The 25,479-nt window shown below is 33.9% G+C and overlaps 2 protein-coding genes and 1 pseudogene across 13 annotated transcripts; 1 reads left to right on the top strand and 2 right to left on the bottom strand.

Moving 5' to 3' along the window:
• Positions 1-293: 293 nt before the first annotated feature.
• LOC105180062 (histone acetyltransferase HAC5) lies at positions 294-14,059 on the bottom strand. Of its 12 annotated transcripts, XM_088877543.1 has the most exons (21): positions 13,399-14,059; positions 12,783-12,863; positions 12,650-12,676; positions 12,502-12,564; positions 12,331-12,417; positions 11,514-11,802; positions 10,332-10,667; positions 10,182-10,251; positions 9,408-9,625; positions 9,049-9,274; positions 8,320-8,519; positions 5,560-5,644; positions 4,453-4,509; positions 4,237-4,297; positions 3,685-3,826; positions 3,274-3,407; positions 2,554-2,619; positions 2,264-2,371; positions 1,528-1,822; positions 844-1,292; positions 294-589 (listed from the first exon to the last, which is right to left on the bottom strand). In XM_088877543.1, the coding sequence occupies exons 10-14, from the start codon at positions 9,082-9,084 to the stop codon at positions 4,292-4,294; spliced, it is 384 nt and encodes a 127-aa protein (XP_088733669.1). In that variant the 5' UTR covers positions 9,085-9,274; positions 9,408-9,625; positions 10,182-10,251; positions 10,332-10,667; positions 11,514-11,802; positions 12,331-12,417; positions 12,502-12,564; positions 12,650-12,676; positions 12,783-12,863; positions 13,399-14,059; the 3' UTR covers positions 294-589; positions 844-1,292; positions 1,528-1,822; positions 2,264-2,371; positions 2,554-2,619; positions 3,274-3,407; positions 3,685-3,826; positions 4,237-4,291. The 12 variants fall into 12 exon arrangements, with proteins under 12 accessions (XP_088733669.1, XP_088733675.1, XP_088733668.1 ...); XM_088877549.1 differs by having other exon boundaries at positions 4,453-4,997; positions 5,560-8,519; XM_088877542.1 differs by having other exon boundaries at positions 3,685-4,297.
• LOC148789151 (pyruvate dehydrogenase E1 component subunit beta-1, mitochondrial-like) lies at positions 10,326-12,863 on the bottom strand. The gene is made up of 8 exons (XM_088877887.1): positions 12,804-12,863; positions 12,650-12,676; positions 12,502-12,564; positions 12,331-12,417; positions 11,721-11,802; positions 11,349-11,407; positions 10,534-10,667; positions 10,326-10,404 (listed from the first exon to the last, which is right to left on the bottom strand). The coding sequence occupies exons 1-8, from the start codon at positions 12,861-12,863 to the stop codon at positions 10,326-10,328; spliced, it is 591 nt and encodes a 196-aa protein (XP_088734013.1).
• Positions 13,864-25,435, top strand: LOC105180066 (asparagine--tRNA ligase, cytoplasmic 3-like; annotated as a pseudogene).
• Positions 25,436-25,479: the final 44 nt, after the last annotated feature.

Here is a 25,479-nt window from a genome sequence, read left to right as displayed (position 1 = left end):
GATTGAACTTCGTTGGCTTCTTGTCAATAGGCTGTGCGCAAAAAGAAACGAATGGTTAGAAATGAACACAAATAAATGAAAAATCAATTTCTTTATTAGTCCTGTTTCTTTCTTGAGGTTGGAGTACGAATGAAAAAGAGCTATAAAGGATAAATGAAAGGGAGCTTATAATAGGATGTTCTCACCGTGTAAAGTGAATCCGTGTTGATCGGCATTGGAAGGTTACCCTCCTCAGTTCAGCAACTGTTTTCATTCCCTGTCATGTCTTATTATGTGATACAAGGCCGTCATCATAAAGTGGTAAAATCAACAACTGTTTTCATTCCCCGTCAAATCTTATTATGTGGCTACGAGGCCTTGTCAGAAAGTGGTACAATCGAAGAACTTCAAGCTGAGTACAAGCACGGAACAGCATAGTGTATACCACAAGAGGCATCTATTTTTCAGACGTCATTCCAATTATGAGAAACAAGGCAAGTCACTTTTCCGAGAACTCCCAATACTGACTTATCACTGTTTGGAAGAGACTTCCAAGTAGGAATCCACCTTCATCCCTTGAACTCTCCAGGCTGGAAGGAGCCACCTAAGACTGCCCGGAAACACAGCCCATGAACTCTCAATTGAAAGAAACAACACAATCTATGCTAGATAAGTTTTAACATCTACATAATCATCTTCTGCTGATAAAGAGGAACATTAACAGTTTCATCATTTTGTTGTAATCTCATACAATATCTCTTTCTGCATAGAAGTTGAGCAGTTAAGCTTAACTACACCTCAATGTTTGGGATGAAAACAATGTTGGTAAGACAACTCCCAGATTAACAAAAAAGATTTACTAACCTCAATTTTGGATGGACTGCAAACCAAAAGCTCATACTCAGAATCATTTCCATCCTTTCCACCAGAAACTTCAGAAATGTCATCCATGCTCCCAAAGTCTACAGAATCACAGAGAAAATTAATGCATTCTTTGTCAGCAGCACAAATGCGTAATAGATACCCAGATGACAAGACCTTTTTCAGAGCTGAAGTGATCAAATTCTCTAGGTCAAGGAGTGTATCCACAAGGTTCAACTCAAAAATTCATGGCAAAAGAAAATTCCCCACCAAGTAAAAGCCAATAATATCTAAAATTGCTAGTTGGCATGCTTAAATGTAAGCTACCAAACATAGAAACCACAAACTCACTAACGAAGATTTTGCCAACATTTTCATCCCCCTATTTCCTTGTGTTGTTCTCCCTTCAATGTACCAGGGCTTAGGCCATACTTCTCCAAAAGATTGACTCCCTACAAAACGAGAACAAGCAGGATTAACAAATATTTCCACAAGGAAATTTGACTTTGATGACGTCTTGGTTAATGTTATTATAGCAAACAATGTACAAAACTCAGTTTCTACCAGCAATCGTTCTCGCTAAACTAGGAAAAGCAAATAAAAACAAAGTACTTTAATAGTACAACAAAAGATAAGGGTAAGCAATTGGTGCCCTCTGGTTCAACATGTTTTAACTAACAGTACTACCTTATATTGTCCTCAAGCAAAAGTCTCAACCTTAGGAATGTTTTGCCACTGCTGCCGTGATCACATGGATCACAGGGATGCTACAGTCTCAGCACTCATAGAAAGTGGAACATGGACTTGGCCAGCAGCAATAGCGTGATAACTCACTTTCTTTGGCTCAGTGCTTGATCAGATGAAGAATCAGATTCGAGGTTCTGACCCAGCACACATACTTTGGCACATAGATTGAATCTGATCCGCGCATAATTGCATATCATTGGCATATCAGAAGGACCTTGTTTCTTTCTTACCAGACCTGCAAATGATCATATCAAAGTACAAACCATAAGTCACTGCCATATTTTCAACATAAATAGATTAAAAAAAAAAAAATAGCACTACAAGTTCTCATGCACTACATCCAAAAGTGAATGTTGTTGCACCAGAAAATCACCATCAGCAAACTAGGCATACATAATACTACTATTTTGCAAAAACAATGTATAATTAAACTTTCTTGCCCTTTCCATTTCTAACTATTTCCATATTGTATGCAAAACAAGAGTCATTTAATTACTCACACCACAAACTTACACTATTGTTTTAGCACTACTGCATATGCCCAAGCAAATTTTCATAGAAATATGAACTTTGAATTAGTTTAGGAAAAGTAGCCAATATGTTACGAGAAAGGGAATGCCTATAAAATTATAAATTTTCAATAGACCATTTTCTGAGTACAAGGAGGAGAAAATACCTTAACCAAGGTTTGTGTTGGGAGACTTTGCATCTCTTGGGAGACTTTGCATCTCTGATGTGATTGTGGCCATCATCACCAACACCCCAATAATTAAATGTGCTGCAACTGGCTAACAATAGATAATGAGCAGCTGCTTCAATAGCAACACAAGAGAAAACACAAAATCCCACAAGTGACACATGAAAATAGTCCCTGCTCATGTTTAGAATCTCTCTTCATTTAAGAATCTAGCTTTTTCTTTCTTAAGGTTGGACTAGGAATGAAAAAGAGCTATAACACGTTCTCACTGTGTGAAGTTTGACAGGCACTGTTAGGTTTTGTTCCCTCCTCAGTTCAGCAGCTGTTTTAATTCCCTGTGATAGAGAATGGAACACGAGTATATGCATCAACTTTTGATCTGCTAACCTGGCAGAGTTTCATAAACGTAATTTTCAAGCAACAAAGTCTAAAAAATAACAAAACGACAGAAAGTATTCAAACATAACAATTGTGGCCAGTCGCTGCACCCAAATCATATTATATGCAAAAACTATTGAAGGGCACTATTTAACACTTCTCTTTTCATTCTTAAGAGCAGTAATTATACTAGAAGCAAAGAGAAATCTAGCAGAAACATTAATTATGAGCAGCTTATTATGGTGCACAAGCAATGCAAGAAAAAAGATTTTCTCAAGGATACATGAAATTATATCACATGGTATATGTAAACCAACTTATTCCGCTTCTGTCAGTCAATTGTTGTTTATTACACTTAAATCAGCAATATTATTTCCTCCCGTGCCCCTGTCTCCAACCATGAAGAAAGAGAAGGTTGGTTAAGAAAGAAGAAACAAGGGTTAAAGCACCAAAACCCCAGCATTCCTTCTCTTTTTTTCTTTCTTCTACCAATAACATGAAAGTGCAATAGCACCACTAATCACCAAAACCTGAAATAGAATACTATTTAGGAAAATGAAATACACATGGAGAGGATTTACTTGAAAACTAGAAGTCAGGAGAATCCTTACTTGTCAGACAGCTGAAAATTTTCGCATTGTTTGCAAACCCAAGGATTTCCAGCAACCATCAGAATGCAACCGCAGCAATGCTGTATGTGCACCATGATGAAGCGTAACTTCAAGCGAAATATTGTTCCACTGAGCTACATAAACAAAGTAAGTTTGAGAACCAAAAAATGGGAGCAGCAGCCACAATTCTACTTCATATGTGTAAGGACGAGAGTCGCACAAAGAATGAAATAAAGGCATAGGGCACAACATAATAAACTAAAAATTGTATATTAAGCTAATGCACTTAAAATTGTGATAGAGTAGGACAATAACAAGAATATCAAAATTGATAGATGCTAAAATAAAATGATCCCTGCTTACAACACTGAAAAGGACAAGCAAACTTTTCGAATTTGATAGCGAAATTACTTTGTTCGTTAACCGTAGATCCTTTGATGCATGGCCAGAATGCCTTTCTTCTTGTTGTAGTTGATACACCTCTGCAACACCAGGCCAATAATCTCGATAAAAGTATGGCAACCAAGTTGCAGTTACCTTTACTTTACATTCACTGGTGAACACAAAGAAATGGTCATAGAGATTAGTAAGGTCAACTGCAATATTTTACCTTGCAGCTTTTCTTAGCATGGACAAGTAACTGAAACCAAGGCGATAATTCAAGTAAAATAGTGGGACAAACTACCTCACAACTCGCAATCTATAGTCTCATGATCAAACAATCATCAAACTTACCACTCCCTAAGTTCAAGCGAGTTTGGTGTCTTCTGAATTTCTGGGTGGCAATACAAATGTAATCTTCCCCTTTCATAGAAGGGCAAGATCATATATAACAGCTTGTGAAACCATGCTTTTTGCAGTATTCTAAGAATCCAATCTAAAAATATAAGAACATGATGGGTACTAACACAACAAAAGTTGCAACTATAATGTCGCAAAAGAGCAAGGGTCCAAAATACTTGCCAAAATTTCATGGTACACAAATGTTCACAGAACCTCTCCACTGACTGCTTTCACCTCAGGCCTGAAATACTTAAGTGAGTTCACGATGATGATAAAAGTCTTTGATCAACATGCAAACACTAACATTCAGGGCTCTGTATAGCCATGAACCATGTGCATGAATGTCTTTACCAATCACAATAAAATCACAATAAACAGACAACACATAATACTTACCTGGCTTACCCAATGTCTAAAACCTGTAAAATGCTGTAATATGATGCCAGACTTGTCCTGGGGTGAACAACTTTGTCAATGGATAGCTCTTTCATATTCGGCTTTCCAGACTTAGATGCGTTCTCTGAATGTAATAGCGGATTTTACATCTTAGATTTTTCCATTTCCTTCTCAGCTTACAATCCAGTAGAGTTAATTTTTGCAGTAGGATCACCTATGGCCTCTGGATGTTGGCATTTTCCATGTCATGTATTTCAATCATTTTGTAACTTAATTGTCGAACACTTACAGAAACTTCCATTTTGTCTTAGCACTGCTGCCAGGATCACATGGACCACAGGGGAAGCTACAGTCTCAGCACTCACAGCAGTCAGAGATAGTGGAACATGGGCTTGGCCTACAGCAACTGCATGATACCTCTGACTTTCTTTGGCTCAGTGCTTGAATCAGATGAAGAATCATATCGGGTCTTGACCCAACACACATGCTTTGCCACAGAGATCGAATCTGAACCACGTATATTACATGTTTCTTTCTTACCAGCCCTGCAAATGATCACATGAAAGTTCAAATCACAAGTCGTAGCCATATTTTCAACATAAATGGATTTAACAATAAGAACACTAGAATTCTCATGCACTACATTCAAAATTGAATGTTGTACCATAAAATCACCATAAGCAAACTAGGCGTACCTAATACTAATATTCTGCAAAGAGAATGTATAATTATACTTTCTTGCCCTTTCCATTTCTAACTAATCTCATATTTTATGCAAAACATGAGTCATTTAATTATTCACACCACAAACTTTGGAGCTGTGAAGTCTCATGGATGGTAAATGGTCGCATAGCCAACACATCATTTTCAGCATATGGACGCATATGGACATACATCAGGCATAGAATATGACAAGTAGAAGAGTAGTTAATGCTCGTTACATGAGTAAACCTGATCCTTACGCTATTGTTTTAGCACTACTGCATTTGCCCACACAAATTTTCATTGAAATATGAACTTTGAATTAGTAGCCAATATGTTACGAGAAAAGTAATGCCTATAAAATGATAAATTTTCAATAGACCATGAAAAAGAAGGAGAAAATACCTGAACCAAGGTTTCTGTTGGGAGACTTTGGATGTCTGATGTGATTGTAGTCATCATCACCAGCACCCCAATTCTTAGCAACTGGCTAACAATAGATAATGAGCAGCTGCTTCAATAGCAACACAAGCAAAACAAAAAAACCCACAAGTGACACATGAAAATATTCCTTGCTCATGTTCATAAGCTCTCTTTGTTTCAGAATCTACCAACTATGCATAAGGATCCATAGAAGGAACCAACTGCAGATCAGTGAAACTTCATCACAAGCAATACAGCATGAAGTTTTAACTCAAGATCAGGACTGAACATTCGATTTCTATCCTCATACATTTATACTTCATTTTCATCTCATTGATTCATTAATATGAAATAAATAAAATAACTTACATATTGTAAGCATGTAAATGTATATGAAATTAATATCTTTACTAATTATAATAAAAATATTAGTTAGCATATTCTAAACTAAAACCATAGACTATAATTAAACAAATTTTTAAATAAAACGAAACTGAAAAGAGAAGATATGAACAATAAAAGAAAAGAAGTGTAAAGTAGTATTTGACACCTAAAGGCTTCTCTTGATCCCATTGGTGAAATAATTATTAAGAACAAAAATAAAGAGTTAAATCTCACTGCTATAACTTCCAACTGTAACGTGTAAAAAACTATAACCTACCTTACACTCCCACTCCCACTCCCACTCCCACTCCCATCCTCCAGGAAAATGGGGTAACTTAACATCATTAAAGTATGCAATAAATTCTTTCTTAATCACTTGAAATAAGCATGCATAAGAGTTTTAAAATATATCTTATCAGATTCCCCCACACTGGAACCATGACTGTCCTCAAGCATGTCTCAATCCAATTACACGAATTATCCAAGTAGCAATCCTCAAATTTTCTTTCATGTCATTCAAGTATATCCCCTACACTAATATGACTTAATAGTATAAGAAGAGCCAGCAACATTGACACAAGCACTTGCAGCACAACATTCAGCACACAAGTATCCCATTGACTTCATCAAAATAAAATGAAACAAGTCTCAGCACTCTCACAAGGGTATCACTCTAATCACTCATAAAGTGTTTAAGAATTTGGGTTCCACTCAAATCAATACATAGAATGTCATTACCATAGGCTTGCTTGTGAATCAAATCTCCTCCACCAACGAAATGAAAATTAATACATGAATCAAAGGGTCTTTCCATGGGTTGTAATGGGGTTTAGGACAAGGTGTGGCAAAAGATAGGCTGAATTGTGGCTTATGAACTCAAAGGAGTGATGCTGACCTAGTTGCTTATCCTTCCAACCCTCACTGCCGTTTAACTCGATTCAAACAATTTGAACCATCAAACACCTCCAATTTTTCCTTTTGCTATTTCTGTTTCTCTCTTTTTTTTTCTGAATCTTTTCTTCTTTCCTTTCTTGTTTTCTTCTTTTTCTTCTCTTTATTCTTTCTGTTTCATCATTTGCTTTGCATTTCCTCGTCCAATTTCTTTTTTTCCTTTGTTTCTCTTTTTTTTCTCAATCTTTTTTCTTTCCTTTCTTTTTTCTTTCCTTTCTTTTTTTCTTCTTTTTCTTCTTCTTTTTTTCTCAATCTTTTGTTTCTCCTTTTACATTTCCTCGTCCCATTTCTTTTTTTTCTTTTCTTTGGGACTGGCAGTGCATCGCTTGTATGCAACCTCATTTCATTCACTCATTTTCATGTCAATTAACAAACAACCAAGCCAACACCACCCCCTTGAATGGGTTCAAAATCATTTCAGGAGATAATCAAGAAGGGGATGATTAAGCTTATAACGCGGTTTAACCAACAAAGGAAAAGCCAAGGCTCAAATGAGTGTTGCTATGGGTGAATTCAAGGTAGGCTCTTTTGTGGTCAATGGGGTATTCCTAACTGCCCTTATCACTTTCATGCACCAATCTTACAAGAATGTGAACTCAAAATGTATTACACAAGCAAGTTCTAGAATGGACACACTAAGTTTGATGCCCTCAATCAAAAGTAATGTAGGAGCACTATTTAGATGAAAGTGCTTTGGCCCAAAAGCTCACACAAAGGCTTTTGTGCTGATTCTTGAACATTGCTTATTTGATGCGGTCAATGGAACACACTTCACACAATTTTTTTTTTTTAATATGCCACTAGTGCTAGTTTCACCTACTTATCTCGACTTATACCAAAAATTCCTATTAATCTAAGGGATAAGACAAGACAACAATAAGAAAATTCAAGTGCTACCACAGGATAATTCGCATATTTTTCTCAAGACACTAACTTCCTTCACAAGTTTCAGTGTTCATTAAAAATTGTCAACCCCCAAATAATAATTTTCAGTGTCCACACATCCACATTCCAACAAATTAATTCCCTGACTAATCTAAGACTATTGTCACAATGAATATTGGGCTTCAATCTCTTGTTAAAGGTTGTCACGCTAATTTGAGAGATATCCCAATGATGTAGCCTAAATTTCAGAGGATAAAGGCGGTTAATACTCAAGCCCGTGACCAGCCGATATATCTGTATCTCATTGCTCCCAAAAGTGATTCTTTGCGCTAAAGATATATATAATGATTATCATTTCTTGTGCATTTTCAAGTGTCTCTATATTACTTACTATCCAGGAGTTATTAAAGTTCCAACTATTTCACAAATCCCTGGGAACAAGGTACTACATGGTTGATCATCACTAACAGCAACAATCAAGAAGAGCAAGTTTTTTGCATAAACAGAACCCCTATGAAATACCTTATTTTCAAACATAGCTGTAAACCTCTCATCGTTGAGAACTTCACTCGTGAGACCTTTCTTTTTCTTTGATGTTTTCTTAGCATCTGATGTTTCTGAGCATCAGCATCATCAGCTCCCTTATTCTCATTCAGCTCTTCCTCCTCCTCAAGAAGTCGGGCTCCCAGAGCCCGATTAACTTTCGCCAGCTTCCTCTTCATCTGCAAGATGAAAGATAAATGAAATTGAATTCTCAACACTTGATAGGAAGAATGATATGAGTTCCAATATTTAAGTATGAGTCATAAGGCAGTTGAAATTACATAAATATATACATAAATGTATATACACATAATCTTTACTACGTCATAAACTTTGTTCAAGTTAAAGTGCAGCGTACAATGGAGAGAGTGCTTATAATAAGTTGATCGATTTTGATCAATAACTAAATCATCTAGCATTTAGAGGTGTATCAAATGCCATCTTGTTCTTCTCAAGGTAATCAATCCTACCAAAGTAATTATCAAAAAAAAAAATTAGCAGTAACACTAAACCAAGCAACCAACAATTCCCCCCTCAAGTTCCCTGTAACAGTCAATTTCTTTTCCTTTTTTCTTGCCCTTTCCTCTCTACTGCTCTGGCTTTTCAAACCCTAAATAAAAGAAATAAAAAAATCGAGAAGTGGAAACATGTAGGTATGTGGATGGGGTTTGATGGTGGGAAGCGAACAGTAGTTTTGAGAGTTTTTACCAGTAGGGTTTTCTTTCTTGGATTTTTGTGTCGCATCCCCCTCCGACACTGCTTCTCCTGGGTGTGCTGATTGGTGAAAGAAACACATCTTCGCTTCCATCAACCGGAGTAATAAACCCTCCGCCAGTGGTACTAAACCCTAACCCCTCTGTTGGTTTTTCCTCTCTGTTTTTGAGGGGTTTTTAGAAAACCCTTCTTTTGCCATTTATCCTTCACTTCGTAAAATCTGCAGATATGACATGATATTGAAGACTGGATTAGGTAAATGTGCATTCTGAATTTGTTTTTATGTGATGACTTCTGCATGCACAAAGAACGAAATTTTGTTCCTGCTGTCCAAATGAAAACATGTGTCTCACCTAGGAGCTTGTACTTTCTTCTTGGATTTGGCCTTTGTGTTTTCATGCTCATCTTCTGACAATTCACTCGCTGATGATGCATCAGAATCACCAATAGCCTTTTCATCCTCTTCTTCAACAGCTTCAAAATGCTCCTCCAGCAAAGATGGCTTTTTTGTTGTTGATGGCATTGGGTGCAAAGCCAGGTATTCGTTTGAGAATTCATCAACCTCAAAGTCCTGCAAGCGGTGTCAAGAAACGATACATAATTTGGCTGCTGTTTGGACGTAAACAAATTCCAATACATATATTGTCAGTACGAGTCCAAAAGTGATGCCATCATCATTAATGAATCTTTCTACATTAATCGTCAAACAAAATCCACCCAATACATTTGTGTACTATTCAAAAGGTTGTCACGCTAATTTGAGAGATATTAAAAATAAATAAAATTCAGAGTTAATAAGTGAATTTCATATTGAAACTCCAAAAAATGTACATGCCCCAAAGATGCAGATAAATAAGGAGTGTATATTGAAGGTTATGAATGTCAGTTTTCTGAGTACACACTTCTTTAAATTCTGAAAAATACAACTCAACTAAACACGCATAAGAATTACTTGGACACCATAACCATCGCTGCCAGGCAGGTGATTTCTCTTGCTTCTTTGCAAGGCAATTTATCTTCAGAGGTTGTAGTCTAAAACTATCCAGGGGTTTAATAAAGAGCAAAATCATGCTTGTAAATCATGTCTTAAGAGTAAGTTTTAATTTATTCACAAATAAATGACAGACCTTTAGAGCACAGCCAACCATCTTCCAGAAAGCAGTGATTGACTGTTACATCATTTCCTTCACGTTCTATCTGTCAAAAAGCTTTCATTGATGAGAAACAATTAATATGTAAGTTGAAAGATACAGAATAATACCCTCTTGAAGTTATACCTTAGCTTTCCCAATAGGAAGACAGAAACTGGAATCAAGAGCCTCAGCCGAGACAGGAAATGATTCTCCATATCTATACAAGAAAAGTTAATCCCCCAAGGAAAAAATTTACACAACTTAAGATTGATACAAAATTATGTACAGATGCCAAGCTACATTCATAAGTAGGCCTGGTGAAAATCATCACTGTCATACAACTTACAACAATTCATTTTCAAGGAACACGACAGGATCTGGATCCCTTATCACAGCTTTCAGCAGGCCTCGTGCATCTTCTGAAGAATATGGAACCAATACCTTTAATCCTGGACATGAACCATACCATGCTGCAAAGCACTGCAAATGACACAAACTCGGTTTACAAGGCAAGAAATGTCCAAATGTTGCAATGACTATGTGTATGTCAATCAAATTCTTCTCCAAGCAGGGAATGACTGACTAGGTAAATATTGATTTATTAGGTCATTGTATAACTCAAAACAGTGACCAACTTTCCCTATCAATACGAAGGGCCTTCTAACAGTAACACATGTTCCACTATTGGAGATAAAAATTAGTTGCTTTGGAATACTGTTGTGGTTAAACTTGATCATACAATGGTCCATTAATAGAACTTTTTGGATGGCATACATCATAGGCCAGAGCCTGATGGTAAGAAACACGACAAATAATTTTTTTTTTTCCCAATTTGAGAGTTTCTTCGTAAATACAAGTGCGATTACTCATGATCCTACCTTCTAGTGCTCCCCAAATATGAAGGATTCTTTCTTGTATTCTTTTGGAACATGCTACTTCAAGTCAGCTTCATTGAACAGGAAGCATCCCCCTCACCTTCTTGAACATTTCTTAATTATCAGGTTAGATGCATGACATAAAGCATTTTAGTCCATCAAAGGGATCTTTTTCCAATGGTTTTCCATTTAGTCCTATGTTAGTTGCTAGATATGAAATAGTCAGTGATGTCCTATATTCTCTCTCCCTTAACCAGCAGCAGAAAGTCACTTCATCTAGAGTTACCTCTGGTTTAGGATGTGGAGCACTGGACAGTGTATAGACCAAAGTGGCATGGCAGTGCTCTAGGTCAATAACAAGATAAAGATGTAACTATAACACTACCCACATGCTTAAACATTACAAAGACATCTCAACTAGGACTTCCAGCCAATTGGTTTAAATTCATACCTGCGAATGTTGAGCACCTACGCCAGCAGCAGCACCATTTGGGCCTCTGAATAGGCACTGATATCTGACCGGCAGACATGTAATTTGATTTTGCAGCCGAATTAATAATGTGATCAATGGCCTTCAATCACCGTGTAAGTTGCCTCCCAGACATTGTCTTAACCATTTTTGTTTTTATTTTTCTGTATTAAAGAATGCATATAAAACTCTTCATGTTCAGAGCATTGAAAAAGCTCAAATTGCACCCATAAAATCCTCCATAACCTCCTTTATACTCAATCCCCACCCCCTAAGACAAAAACAAAAAAGAAAAAGCTGAGTTACGAGAAGTTCTGACTTCATAAATATGAAAATGAGAAAGCGAAGTACGACATTCATTCACACATATGGCGAGGTTGACACTGAATTGTTCAGTCTTATTCTCATTGATAAAATGACTAACCAAAGGTGATTTGTGGCATCTATATTCAGAAGAATGCAGCAACCAGTGAAATTTTTTTCTCAATTTTTCCAGCGAGGACATATCCAAATTAATGTTTGCCAACAATTAACACAGTAATGTTCTTTCCATGGCTGAGCTTGTGTATCTTGAGATAACATCGACATTGACCATTTTAAAACAAAACACAAACCCAGAGCTGCTGTATTATGAAAGAATAGCCATGAAATAGGAAGTGCAACAGCAGCAGGAAAAAAAGGGTTGCCACTTGCAGCAAAAAATTGCAGCCGCGGAGATGAAATTTTAAAAAAGGAAGGTATTAGTGGAAGTAAATATTTCCAAGTTTCAAAACATCACTTGAAGCAAAGAAATGCTCACCTGCATTGAGAAGTTAAAGGTCATAAACTCTATTACAGGCTTTAGACCAAAATATGCTGCTCCAACTCCAATACTGGTAAATCCAGCCTGGAACAGTGTTATATGGTTGAGCATTAAATGGTTATCACTCAATCCAAATAAACAATTCATGATTACACGACCAAATCCTACCTCGGTGATAGGTGTATCACGAACCCGCTCAGGGCCATATTTCTTCAAAAGCCCTCTGGAGATCTAATGAACATGTGTAAATCAATAACTAGTATGTAAGATCAATATTTTCCCTTAAACCTGAGGTGATAATTGAATTGACACTCACCTTATACGCAACTCGGTACTCACCAACCTGAATAACAACAGAAAACATGTCAAAAAGTTTATTAGAACAAAAAGTACAAATCAACAACATAGAAAGAACTTTTTTCTCTCATTCAAACCAATAAAAACTTCACCTATTCACCCATTAGAAAGACTTTGGGATCAGCAGACATTTCTTCGTCAAGTGCTGAATTTAAAGCATCACGGACTGTCATCTGCAACAAAGGACGATAGAAACATCATTCACCATGACTAACGTATTATACGTCTCTGTGATTAGAGACAAATCACATAGAAACTTGAATAACCTTAAATGAACATTCACCTCCAATAAATACTTGCACTATCAGTAGCACAAAAACTGGCTATCCAACTTTTTATACATAATGATCAAGTTTTTTAATACTCTCACAGAGAGGAGTAAAAGAAGTAAACAAATAAATCTCGTGCTCTATAGTAATTTTACAAACCACCAGATAAATACCATCTTGTTCTTCTCAAGGTAATCAATCCTACCAAAGTAATTATCAGAAAAAAATTAGCAGTAACAGTAAACCAAGCAACCAACAATTCCCCCCTCAAGTTCCCTGTAACAGTCAATTTCTTTTCCTTTTTTCTTGACTTTTCCTCTCTAGTGCTCAGGCTTTTCAAACCCTAAATAAAAGACATAAAAAATTCGAGAAGTGGAAACATGTGGGTATGGATGGGGTTTGATGGTGGGAAGCGATCAGTAGTTTTGAGGGTTTTTACCAGTGGGCTTTCTTTGTTGGATTTTTGTGTCGCATCCACCTCCAATGCCGCTTTTCCTGGGTGTGCTGATTGGTGAAAGAAACACATCTTCGCTTCCATGAACTGGAGTAATAAACCCTCCGCCAGGTACTAAACCCTAACCCCCCTGTTGGTGTTTCCTCTCTGTTTTGGAGGGGTTTTTAGAAAACCCTTCTTTTGCGCCTGCTTTCTTGTACTGAGAAGTAATCAGAGGGGGGAAAGGAGAAATGTAGGTGAAAGGGTTCGATGGTGGGAAGGGTTTTTACAAATGAGACCTTCAAGAATCTGGGTCCTCCACTTCCTCTGGTTCTTGTGCAGAGAAATCCAAGAAAACAAGAAGCAGAACATTATTTCATTGATGACTTTCCATTGTGACCACTATGATTGGCATAATGGTTGATTCCTTCGTTTTCCATTTGGATAAAAAACCCTTTTTGTGTCTAAGCGATGGCAAGAAATCAAGAAAAAGAGACGAAGGGAAAGAAATGTAGCAAAAGCAAATTGGTAAGGGAGGAGGAATTCCCTTTCCTTGGGGAGCCCATACTCTTTCCTGTACTTCCAAGAAAGCAAGAGAAAAAAGGAAAACAAATACTGCAATTTTGACGAGGTGGCATTCTTGAAGCCTGCACAAACATGACCTTCATACATATATATATATATATATATATATATTGTGTTGTTTGTATCTATTATATATTTCATATTTAAGTATTTTTTTAGTATTTTGTGAAAATATCTTTGTAATATTTTTAATTACTTTTTCACCCTCAAGTTTGGATATATGATCAATTAAGTGCAGAGAAATGTCGATTACGAGCTACCTGAAAATTCTTGTTTTAAGTACTTCTTTAGCCTTATGATTGAATAGATCAAATCTCGTTTCTACTACAGACACGAAAATTCATTTTTTTACAATTTGGTCATTTATTAATAATGATGCATTTAATAAAAAAAAACTAGAAAACAATATGAAATATAAAAATAAAGTTAACATTAAATTATGCATATGACATTGTTCTTGAAGAACAAAAAAATATGTACTTATTAAAAGTTCAGTAATCAACTCAACAATATTGCATACATTTCACTGGTTTTATACTTAATTTCTTAATAGATCGTTATGATATAAGATAGTGGTAGATTTATTCATATTATTCACAAAATATTTTTTCTATTAACTCTCAATTAAATCTTATATCATAATTTTGTTTTATCTTCTAATGAATTATATATTTATTCATAGATTATATTACTTAAACATCAAAATATCAAAAAATTATATTAATTTTTTAAAATTATGTTATTTAATATAAATTATTTAATATGTCTTTTCTCCTTTCGATTTTTTTTGCCGCCTTGCTTCCATCTCGTTGTTGGCCGCCACCGACGGCCATCACATGTCGCCGCCAGCCTGCGACAGCAGTCGCCATCACCTATCTGCCTGGATCTGGGCAACGACGGTAGGTCAATAAGTGAGTGACGTCGACTAGGAGAAAAATTTAAAAAGAAATTATCACGTCTCTTTATATAAAAAATTATCATTAAATATCATAATCCAAATATATTATTTCATTATTTCATGTATTTTTGTAAAAAGACTTTCACTAGGCCTGGCAACGAGTCGAGCTCGGGCCTAGTGAGTCGAGCTCGAACTCAAACTAGAATTAAACAAGTAAAGAATCCGATTAGTATTAAACAAGAATCCAACAACAAGACCAATAAAGAACCCGGTTAGTATTAAACAAGAATCCTTGAAATGTACCACCAAAAAAAAAAAAAAACACCAGAAAAGGCAGAGTTGTGACATCTCTAGTCATACTGATAAATCTTTAGTTCTTATTTATACTACAAATACACTACTTCAACAAACTTAGTTTGCTCTAGTTCAGTTTTAGTATAGGTTTCTTCTCTAACATAAAATTTTCAAAAAAAGAAAAAGAATGAGATGAATTTAGAAGTCTTTTTTTCCACAAGAACTTCCTCTTTTTTCCTGGGCGCTTTTGTGAGTTTTCAACAGAGAAAGAAGATTACCTAGAAGCCGCACTCATTGCTGTCTTTGTTGCCGACTTGCCTTTCTTGTTGCCGTGAATTTGGGGGCTACGGTTCTTAGAGAATGGTTTGAGGAAAGAATGGAAATAGAAAGAGAAAGAGAGAAAGAGAGAAAGAAAAAGGAAGAAGAAAAGAAACGATAAAAAGAGAGAGAAAGAGATGGATTTGACTTTTTGTGTTACTATTATTATTATTATTATATTATTATTATTACTACTACTATTATTATTATTATTATATATTATGAGATCGAATTATCAAATTTTTACATAGATATAGTTGAAATTATTATATGTTCACAATCTGCAAAATTTATATATTTATAAATGTTAGTATAACCTTGATGTAACTACCATCTTACATTGTTGAACAACATGGGTTACTCAAACCATCAAAATTCAGATCAAACCATTAGATATGATAAACATTACAGAAAAATACATTTGGTAAAGTTTTAAACTTATTGGATATACGGATGTCGAGATATCGTACTCGAAAAATAAGAGTAATCATTCAAGACGGTATATCGTTGAATCAGGCCGTGTGATTTTAAATTATACCGTTTGATATGATCTAATTGACACTGTCTTGTGTATATTTAAATTTCATAAGAATCGGGTGCCCGAATTTTAAGATATCGTAATTATTGATTAAATTTTTTAATCTCATTATATATATATAATCAAAAAATAATAATTAGAATTGTTCAATCATCATCATCATCATCATTAATAATTTTTCAATTGAAATTTTAAGAAAAAAATATAAATTGTATTTTGCCCCCTTTCTTATCTTGAAAATGCTAAAAAATAAAAAGGTCCTATGTTGAGAAAATAGGCAAAAAAAAAAATCTCTATTCATTAACATTTAGCAAAGAGCCTATCTAATAGAAATAACATAAAGTGGGAGACACTTATCCTATGTTTGAAATTGGATTATTTTTAGCATATTTTAACCCATTTTTAGGTGGAATTTGACAAAGATACCCTTATACTATCAAGAGCAATAGATTCTTCAGTAGTTTTTATTACCTATTTAGTTTTTCAGAAATCAAATCTTTCGAAATTGTAAATTAATATAGGATTTACTTTAGGAATTGTTCATTCACTTAGTTGATCTAAATTTCTTGGGAGTTCATACTTTCTTAACATTCTTAACTTGGCTACTATTATTATCAAATACATACTGCATATTAAGCAAAGAAATAAAGTACTGCCGAATTATTCAATACAACTTCAACAACAAGGCTCTGATACATGTATGAATTTTGGTAAGAAGATACCATACTAAAGTCAAAAAACAACGCCAAAGAACGGCAAAACCGGGCAGTATTGACAAGGCCGACCTTGTTCATACTCATAATTAAAATCGACGACCTAGAATGTCTTATCTTTGTGTTATTTCAATTTCTCCTTATCTTTATCAGTAATGAAAAATACTCTTTTTTTATATATATAGCCATGCTATCTCCGTTATAGTTGAATGATTCAGCAGCAGTAATTTAGCTTTACATTAGGCTAAGCAAAACAGAAGCAAGAATGAAAGTAACAAATGCAGAAAGTTAAATAAGAGAACTCATAGGTAGCTTGTATCTCTTCTTATGCAAAATTAAACTTTTTATATAACTAAGGAATGAGAAAGGAATTACAAGTACAAGGGCCTCTACTTCAACACATGAAGACTTCCGAGGGCTCTCTGAAAAAAGGGGAGAAAGGGTTATATTAATAACCAGATGGTCCAGACTTGAAATCATTTTTTCAAGTCCGCATGGCCTTCATCTGCCAAGTGTCACTTCATTGTTAACACGTGTCATTTGGTCAATTCTGTTGACTTGCTCTGCTGTCACCTTATTTTTTCATTAGTTTGGAGAAACTGCTTTTTTCTGATTCCGATTCCGATTGCTTGAGGTCTTTTTTATCTTCAAATGATTTTGAAATTTTCATTTTTGATTTTCCTTTTAATGTCACCTGAATTCCTTTAAATAAATTATCAAGAAATTCCTCTCGAGAAAATTCCTCCAATGGATTCTGAGATTCTCCAGCGAGACAAGAAAATTTATTTTCTCCAGTTTTGCTTGAAGTCTCCATAGGAGAAGCAATTCTCGAAAGATTCTTTTTTAAATCATTTTGCATTTGTTTGAGGTATTCCTCAATAATTTAACCTTTCGTGATTACCCATTTCTTATTCAGAACTCTTTGGGAGATATGTTCAAAAGGATTGGGTGCCTAATTCTCTTCTTTTTCTGCAAGAACTTTACATTCTTGTAATTTTTCTTCCATCTCATTGATGATTTCTTGACCATAGTATTTCTTGATCTCGGGATCAATTTGCATCAACTTGTTCCAAAATTTTGAACAATACATCCTTTTTATGCATGGGATATTTGTAGAGTAATTCCTACTTCTGGTAGCCACATCCAGATCCATGGGATAGAGAATTCCATAAAAAAATAAAGAGAAGTCATTCCTTCAATCCATTTTCTCGATTTTCTGCTTGGATTGTTTTTGGCGAATAATTTAGCCATTCCGTATAGTATTCCTGGAAGATTTAAGAAAGAATAGAAATTGATGGACCAAAACTTATCCACCATTGGAATACCCAATTCGGTATTTCTTGTTGGAAAACCAATGGGCAAATTTTAAAAAATCATGTATGTTTTATTTTATAATTTTCATAAAGAAAAGTTTTATTAAATGCTTCAACATAGTCCCAGTAATTAAACTTTATTGTACTTTTTGATTTTGGGTGAAAGTATTCTTTTTCCCCTAAATGGTTTAATTCCCCACTCTACAGCAGTGATAAACTTTTTAATTACTGCTTTTGAATAATTAAATTCCTTCCCATTGCTGGAAAATGTGTGATTAATTTCAACACTCTGAGTTGCCTTAAGGATACATTCATAATGTGCCCTAGGTTTATATGACCCTGTTGAAAAAGATGCAACATTAAGGTACATTTTTATTAGATACTATGGATCATTTTCCCACCTCAAATCATCATTTTCAAGAAGAATAATTACCTCGTAGTGTTCACTAAATTTGTAATTAATTAATTCATCTTCATCTTCTTGCACCATTTTTGCATAAGATGCTAATGATTCATCAGTTGTTAATTTTTTATGTTCCTTTTTAAATTCAAGAAACTGTTTGAAGAGTTCATTTTCTTCTTCAGGGATGTTATTAAATTTTTCAATTGCGGAAATATTTTCCCTTACTAAGGTCCTATTTCTATGTCTGACAATATCACATGCTCGAAATCTACCTCCTCTTTGATTAGAGGAGGAATTTCTTCCTCTTCCCCTTTGGGGGAGCATTCTTGAAAAATAAAGATAATTCATTAGCCAGCATAAAGGCTATCTAATGGTATAGCAAATAAAGCTAATGGTATAGCAAATTTGCTATCTAAAATTGTTTAATACGATTTTCTGCAGTGACATTTGCATCTGGAAATTATATGAGAATGTCAGAAAGTATTTTCTTGATTTTATCAATTCGCTTTTTGATTATTTTTTGAGTTCTTTTTAATCTTGTCTTATATTCAATTGGTTCATCCCAAAATTTTTATTGGTAAATAGGCCAATGGACCCCATTCATAAAGAATCTTTCTCCTATGACTAATTCTTCCATCCAACGATTTGGAATTTTCGAGAAAATATTCATCCCTCTAAACATTTCATTTCCAAGTTCATCTGGATTCATCTCCATCAATATATTCTCTCGATAAAAAATCAGGGAGACTATTTGTCTCTCCTTTAATATGTTCAATAGAAAAATTAAATGGGGCAAGATGTGCTTGCCATCTAGCAAATATTTGTTTAGAAATATCATGTTTAAAATCTTTATAAAACATAAATTTAGCAGCAGAACAATCTGTTCTAATGGTGAATTCTTGATTAAGTAAATCATCTTGAAATTTTAATACACATTTAACAAAGCAAGAATTTCTTTAGCAACCGTAGCATAATTTTTTTGGGCTGCTTTCTATTTCCCCGAATGGAATCTAACTAGTACTCCTGCTTATTTTCATCAATTTATTTTAGTATTCCTCCAAATTCAATATTAGAGGCATCTGTTTCAATAATCTTTTTTCAATTTGGATTAGCAAGAGTTAGACATGGTAATGATTTTACCTTCTGTTTAATTAATCTAACTGCTTTTGTATGTTCATCAGTCCATTCTGATGGATTCTTCTTAAGCCTATCATACAATATTGTTGTATCTTGGGCAATGTTCTTATAGTATAGGGCTATATAATTCAGATTGCCTAAAAATCTTTGTAATTGAGTTTTATCAATGATTTTATCAGGGAATTTATCTGCAAATTCAATACTTCTATTAATGGGTATAATTTCTCCCTTTTCAATATGATGTCCAAGAAGTCTAACTTTTGTCTGAAAAATACTCATTTTTTATTTTGATAATACCAAATCATTTTGGATAACTAAGTTTTTAAACATTTCTAAATGCTTAAAATAGTCCTTGATACTATTTGAGAAGACTAAGATATCATCAATATAGACGATGATAAAATTAGAGAATTGATTAAAAATATCATTCATAATATTTTGAAATTTTGAAGGTGCATTTTTTAATCCAAATGGCATAACATTCCATTCATAATATCCAAATGGGACTGTAAATGCTGTTTTGTATCTATCTGAATCATTTATTTGAATTTGCCAATATCCTGATTTTAAGTCAAATTTTGAGAAAATTATTGCCCTGTGTAATCTATCTAACAGATCCTTCTTATTAGGAATCGGATATCTTATCCATTTTAAGACTTTATTAAGAGGCTTATAATTTATCACAAGCTTGGGTTTTCCTCTTTCATTTTCTACATATTTGCTAAAATAAAATGCAGTACATGACCATGGTGATTTTGAGGACCTAATTAGTTTTTTCTTAATTAGTGAATTAATTTCATTCTTACATAATTCTAAATATTCAGTATTCATTTGGCAAGGCCTTGCCTTAGTGGGGATATTTGCTTCCGAAAATTCATTTTCGTAGGGAAGGCTAACAATATACTTTTTCCTATGCCAAAATGCATTGGGTTGTTCGTCACATATTTCTAGTTCAAATTTATTTTGAATCACTTTAATCTTTCCTTGTAATTTAGAATTTTTAAGTTGTTCATTTATTTGTAGTGAATTTATTTCTTCCTTAATGAAACATATTTTGTTGATCTTGGATATTATCAAGTCTTTTATTTCATTTATAACTTTGTCTATTGATTGGGTGATGATTCAAATTTTATTGTTTCATTATCAAAAGTTCCTATTATACCCTTTTCATTATTATTCTTTCTCGAAAAAATCTTTTTAAGGAAAGGTGTTCCAAGAATAATTTCATTTGTTAAATCTTTTATTAGCAGGAAACTTGTTGGAATACATTTTTTATTATTACATATGTAAGCTTTTGGAATTTTAAAGCTTATATTGAGTTTTTGGCCATTGGCAGATGATAAAGAGTGGATCGTTTCTTCAAAATACTTAGTTGGTATAAGACCTTCTTTAATACAGTTAATAAGAGCAGTAAATGTTTTCCTGAAATTGTTATTTATTAAAAAATCAATTTTAACATTCCATTTTTGACTACTGACTATTTCCAAAGTGGATAGAAAATCTTCCTTTTTTCTTCTGTTATTTCATTATCTTTGCTAATTTCAATCTTCTCAAGTCTATTAGTAAGAGACTGATTGTATTTTTAATATTTTTTATATCTTCTTGTTTCTTCTTTTTTGTTTTTGCATCTATTTGCAAGATGATCTGTTTCTCCACAAATATAACATCTTTTTATTTTCTTTGTGGTATTATTTTTAGCCTTCCATTCATTTTTTCTAGCTAAGTCTTTTTCTTTATTTATTTCTTTTCTAAATTTTTTCTTTTTGTACCTCTTTTCCTTCAACCCCAAAGTTCTATTCCTAGAGATTTTTTATTTATTGGATGGTTTCATTTCCATCCGAAATTGAGCACAAAATTGTCCTAATTGACTTTTCTTTGTTAAATTTTATCTTTTAATTTATTTATTTAATCTAATTTCATTGCATTAATTTAATCCTTCCTGGATACAGGTTCCAATTAACCTCCCATAAGTATATTGATTATAATTAATGTGCAGGTCTCCTTTTCTTAGGACATTTCTAACCCTTTTTGCAAAAAAATGAGGGAGATCATCTATAAATTTAGACTTCCAATGAGAATCATTTGACTATGGGAGTTCCATAACTCTACTAAGAAATACATCTTTATACCATCTAAATGAAGTTAATGTCTTACATTTTAGATTCTATAGAAGTGTTTGAATATTTTCACTGTTATCTGACCATCTATCTGTAAAATGCTCAACGATGTTTATAGCTAATGTATAAATTGCTTTCTCCTCTGAGATATTATCTTCAAGTTTCATTGTATTTAATATTTCATCTTTATCAGTTTGGCTAAGATAATTATCCCACCACCCTTTTAATTGGCCAATGAATCCTGCTATGATCATTTTAGCAATAGCTTTATCGTATTTATTATTTCCTTTACAGATAGTACTATACATCATCATTTTATGTATAGTATTATATTTGTCTTTCTGTAAATCCATCAATGTCCATTCATAAATTTGTTTTACATTATAACTATTTTGGTCAATTATCTCTTGTTCTTCATAAAGGTAATTTGGTGGATTTCTCTAAATAATAAAGTATCGGAGCATTCGAGAGGATGATTTTATGCTTTGATGTTCTGAGTACAATAATAGCAGTAATAGTATGCTGAAATTTTGCCTACAATAGTAGCCATACTACCTGCATATGATTTTAATATTCCCTTCTCTAAACATGAGATGACAGTTGATATATAGAATGCAAATCTCATGTACCCAAGTAGACAATTGCAATCTCTAGGTTTTTGGCATCTTACTGTTAAGACAAATGAGTTAACTTCGTTAGTCAGTCATTGTCACATTGTGGGAATGGAATGTCTGATCCACTTCCAGTGTAATCTATAGTTTGGTCTTATGTAAACGGTACATGTGATATTCCTGTATATATGAACTTAGTCTGTTTGGGTAAGATTGGAAGTGATGAGCTTTTCCTTAAGTATTGTTTATGATAAAGGATCTGAAACTTTGAAAAAAAATAAACAAGGCTTTTAAATTATTGTCAATTAGCATAAAGTTTCAATTTTGAATTAGTCATTTAGTTGATTTATTGTTTTTTGTATATTATAACTTGAACTTCGACAAGTTAATTATATTTTCATCAATTAATTTGCAATTTATCTTCTTTATAGTTCACCTAAACTTTATTAACAAAATTTGAGTAGTATGTTAATATATTATTAAACTCATACTTAAATTCATTCTTAGTAGTTTTCTTCAATATGAATATGATTGTCTTTTAGTTTATAAAAGTAATACTTATTCATTTATTTCAACTGATATATCTCTTTGTATATATATTATGAATTTTTATTTTTTTTTTAATATTGATGCACTTTTATTTCAGAACAAAATGTATTTGTACTATTTATCTAAAAGCATCTCTTTCAGTTGACTTCGACATAATTAAAATTTTATGAGATATCTTTTAATTATTAATTAATTTAATCCATGCACGGGCACACTCTAGTGTATATATATGTCAAGGTTTATTTATACAGAATTTCTATTTTTCACTAAACAATCCAACTTCAGACTCTTTTCCTATTCTTGCTGCTTATTACAAAAACTCTGGACATCCTTTGCCTCAATTTCAATATCGCTACTTCAAAAGCACAAGTCTTTGTGAACACTACCCTAAATGACTCACACCTTGAGACTCTTAGTCTTGACTCTCTTCCAAGTTAACAACATATGAACTATTAACATCAGCAATTTTACATCTACATTATTAATTAGGGTTAATTACACTTAAACTTCCTATGAAAATGTGAACTATACTTCCTCAATCCCCTCCCCACCCACCCCCCAAAAAAAAGAAACAAAGAGTTCCAAAACTTCGCTTGCAACCCCTAAAAGAATTCACATTTTACACCTAAACCCCTTAGTTATAGTTTAGAAAACAAAATGTTGTTCCTTTAATATAGATTCCGCTGGACTGCTGGAACACAGCTGGTAAAAAAGTTCAATAGATTATTATATCTTATATGATCCCTAATATGCAAGTAAATTTGTTAGCAAATTTTCTTTCCTTTAAAGCACTTGTCTCTAATTCCCCCTTTTTTGAATAAATTTTTCTTTTGGTCATGTAGATTTCTGCAGTTGCTAGAATCCACGAAATGCCTTGGCATATGCTACCCACACATTCTTCCAGAAGCATGGTTTCCTTTATGTGCATACTCCTATTATGCAACTAGTGATTGTGAGGGTGGAGATGTTTCAAGTCACAACAATAATAAGTGATGTTGAAAATTTTGAGGAGCTAAAAGAGAACCCTCCTCCTTGAGAATCTGACATAAAAGCTCCTGAGCTTGTTGTCAAGGAGAAAGGAGAAATAGTAGCCAAGCTAAAGTTTGCTAAAGCAAGTAAGGAGGAAATTGTTGCTGAGTGTACCAACGCTAAAGAGAACCTCTGAAAGCTGCATGAATGGCACAAGTTGGCTGAGAGATGGAAGTTTGGTGGTGCTATTCCCAAGAGGGATGGAAAAGTTGACTATGCTGAAGATGTTTTCAGCAGGCAAGCATTTTGAATGTATCAGGACAACTATAGAAACATATGCATGTGCTCTCAGTAGCGTGTATACCTTCGGGCCAACGTTTCGAGCTGAACAATCGCATACTCCAAGATAGCTTACTGAATTTTGGATGGTGGAACATGAGATAGCATTTGCTGATATAAAGGTGTGCTAATTGTAAGCGTTTCTGTGTATTCGTACAAAATTTTGAATACACATGAAAAAGAAAGCAATTCAACTTTTTGTCTATCATACTACATATTCCACTCCTTGAGAAATACACATAAATGATCTTATAGGGACAAATTCATGCACACTGAAAACTTTTGTCTGCACTATAATGACTAATTGTGTAAAATCTATCTAGATGCAACATATCCTCACTTTGATGTGGCCCAAATTCAGTCGGAAGTGTTGCTAATGTTTTCCTATCCTTTTGGATAGGATTAGTTGATTTAAATCTACTAGTTTTATAACTTTGTCAACAGATTCTTTTTCCTCATCTGTAGCTACAGTTAAACGGCGAGATTACTAATCCATATTTCTTTGAAAATCGACACTAAACAACCATTGTGTTGCTACCCTATTCCCAGAAACTTGCAATCGTTGTTATCTTTCTTTTTAAGTTCTTCCAAGTATGCTCTAGCATAGAAGATTATAGAGTTGACACTTTTGTAGGATGATATGAACTGTGCGGAAGCATATGTCAGGTTTCTTTGTCAGTGGTTGCTTGACCATTGCTATGGCTTGACCATTGATAGAACTACCCTCCAACGACTTGAAATGGTTGCAAAATCCAAGTTTCACAGAGTCGCTTACAGTGAGGCAGTTGCCATTCTTGAGGAAGCAACGAAAGTGAGAAAATTTGAGAATAAAGCAGAATGGGGGATTAATTTAGCTTCTGAACATGAAAGTAAATTGCTATATCTTCTATCCATCATCTTCAATTCATCAACTCATAGCTTATACATGATCGATTTCCTCCCAAATTATGATAACAGATATCGTCTATAACCATCCAAAAGCAAGCAAAGCCAGAAATATGAAGGTCAATGAAGAAAATAAAACTGTTGTTGTAACGAACGTGCTTGTACCTAAGGTAGGCTCTTATTCTTCTCTCTCCTTTTCTCCCCTTCTCTCTATAACACATTATTTTTCCAAGTAGATTGAAATATTATGGGTAATTCTTTGATAAAGCTTGTTATGAATTTTCAATAATTTGACCACTTGTTCTTACTAGATGGGGGAACTTATTGGTGGTAGCCAAAGAGAAGAGAATTACGAGGTTCTAAAGCAAAGGTAAGAAAAATTTTGTTAACACAATATCTTGATCTTGTTAGGTACGAA

The sequence above is a fragment of the Sesamum indicum genome, linkage group LG2 (genome assembly GCF_026168435.1).
Source record: "Sesamum indicum cultivar Baizhima isolate 11 linkage group LG2, ASM2616843v1, whole genome shotgun sequence".
Taxonomy (NCBI): domain Eukaryota; kingdom Viridiplantae; phylum Streptophyta; class Magnoliopsida; order Lamiales; family Pedaliaceae; genus Sesamum; species Sesamum indicum.
Note: the sequence above shows the minus strand (reverse complement) of the source record. Positions and strands in the feature narration are given on the sequence as shown.

Excerpts from the sequence above, each read along its gene's own strand:
- LOC105180062 (XM_088877539.1), bottom strand. The coding sequence starts at position 9,084 with ATGCGACACAAAAATCCAAGAAAGAAAACCCTACTG. Across the intron at positions 5,645-8,319 it reads CAGCTATGTTTGAAAATAAG|CCAGTTGCTAAGAATTGGGG; the intron begins GTATTTCATAGG and ends ATCTATTGTTAG. Across the intron at positions 4,510-5,559 it reads CAACAGAAACCTTGGTTCAG|GACAAGTCTGGCATCATATT; the intron begins GTATTTTCTCCT and ends TGTTCACCCCAG.
- LOC148789151 (XM_088877887.1), bottom strand. The coding sequence starts at position 12,863 with ATGACAGTCCGTGATGCTTTAAATTCAGCACTTGACGAAGAAATGTCT. Across the intron at positions 12,565-12,649 it reads AGTACCGAGTTGCGTATAAG|ATCTCCAGAGGGCTTTTGAA; the intron begins GTGAGTGTCAAT and ends CATGTTCATTAG. Across the intron at positions 11,803-12,330 it reads CCTTTAACTTCTCAATGCAG|GGGGTGGGGATTGAGTATAA; the intron begins GTGAGCATTTCT and ends TTTTTGTCTTAG.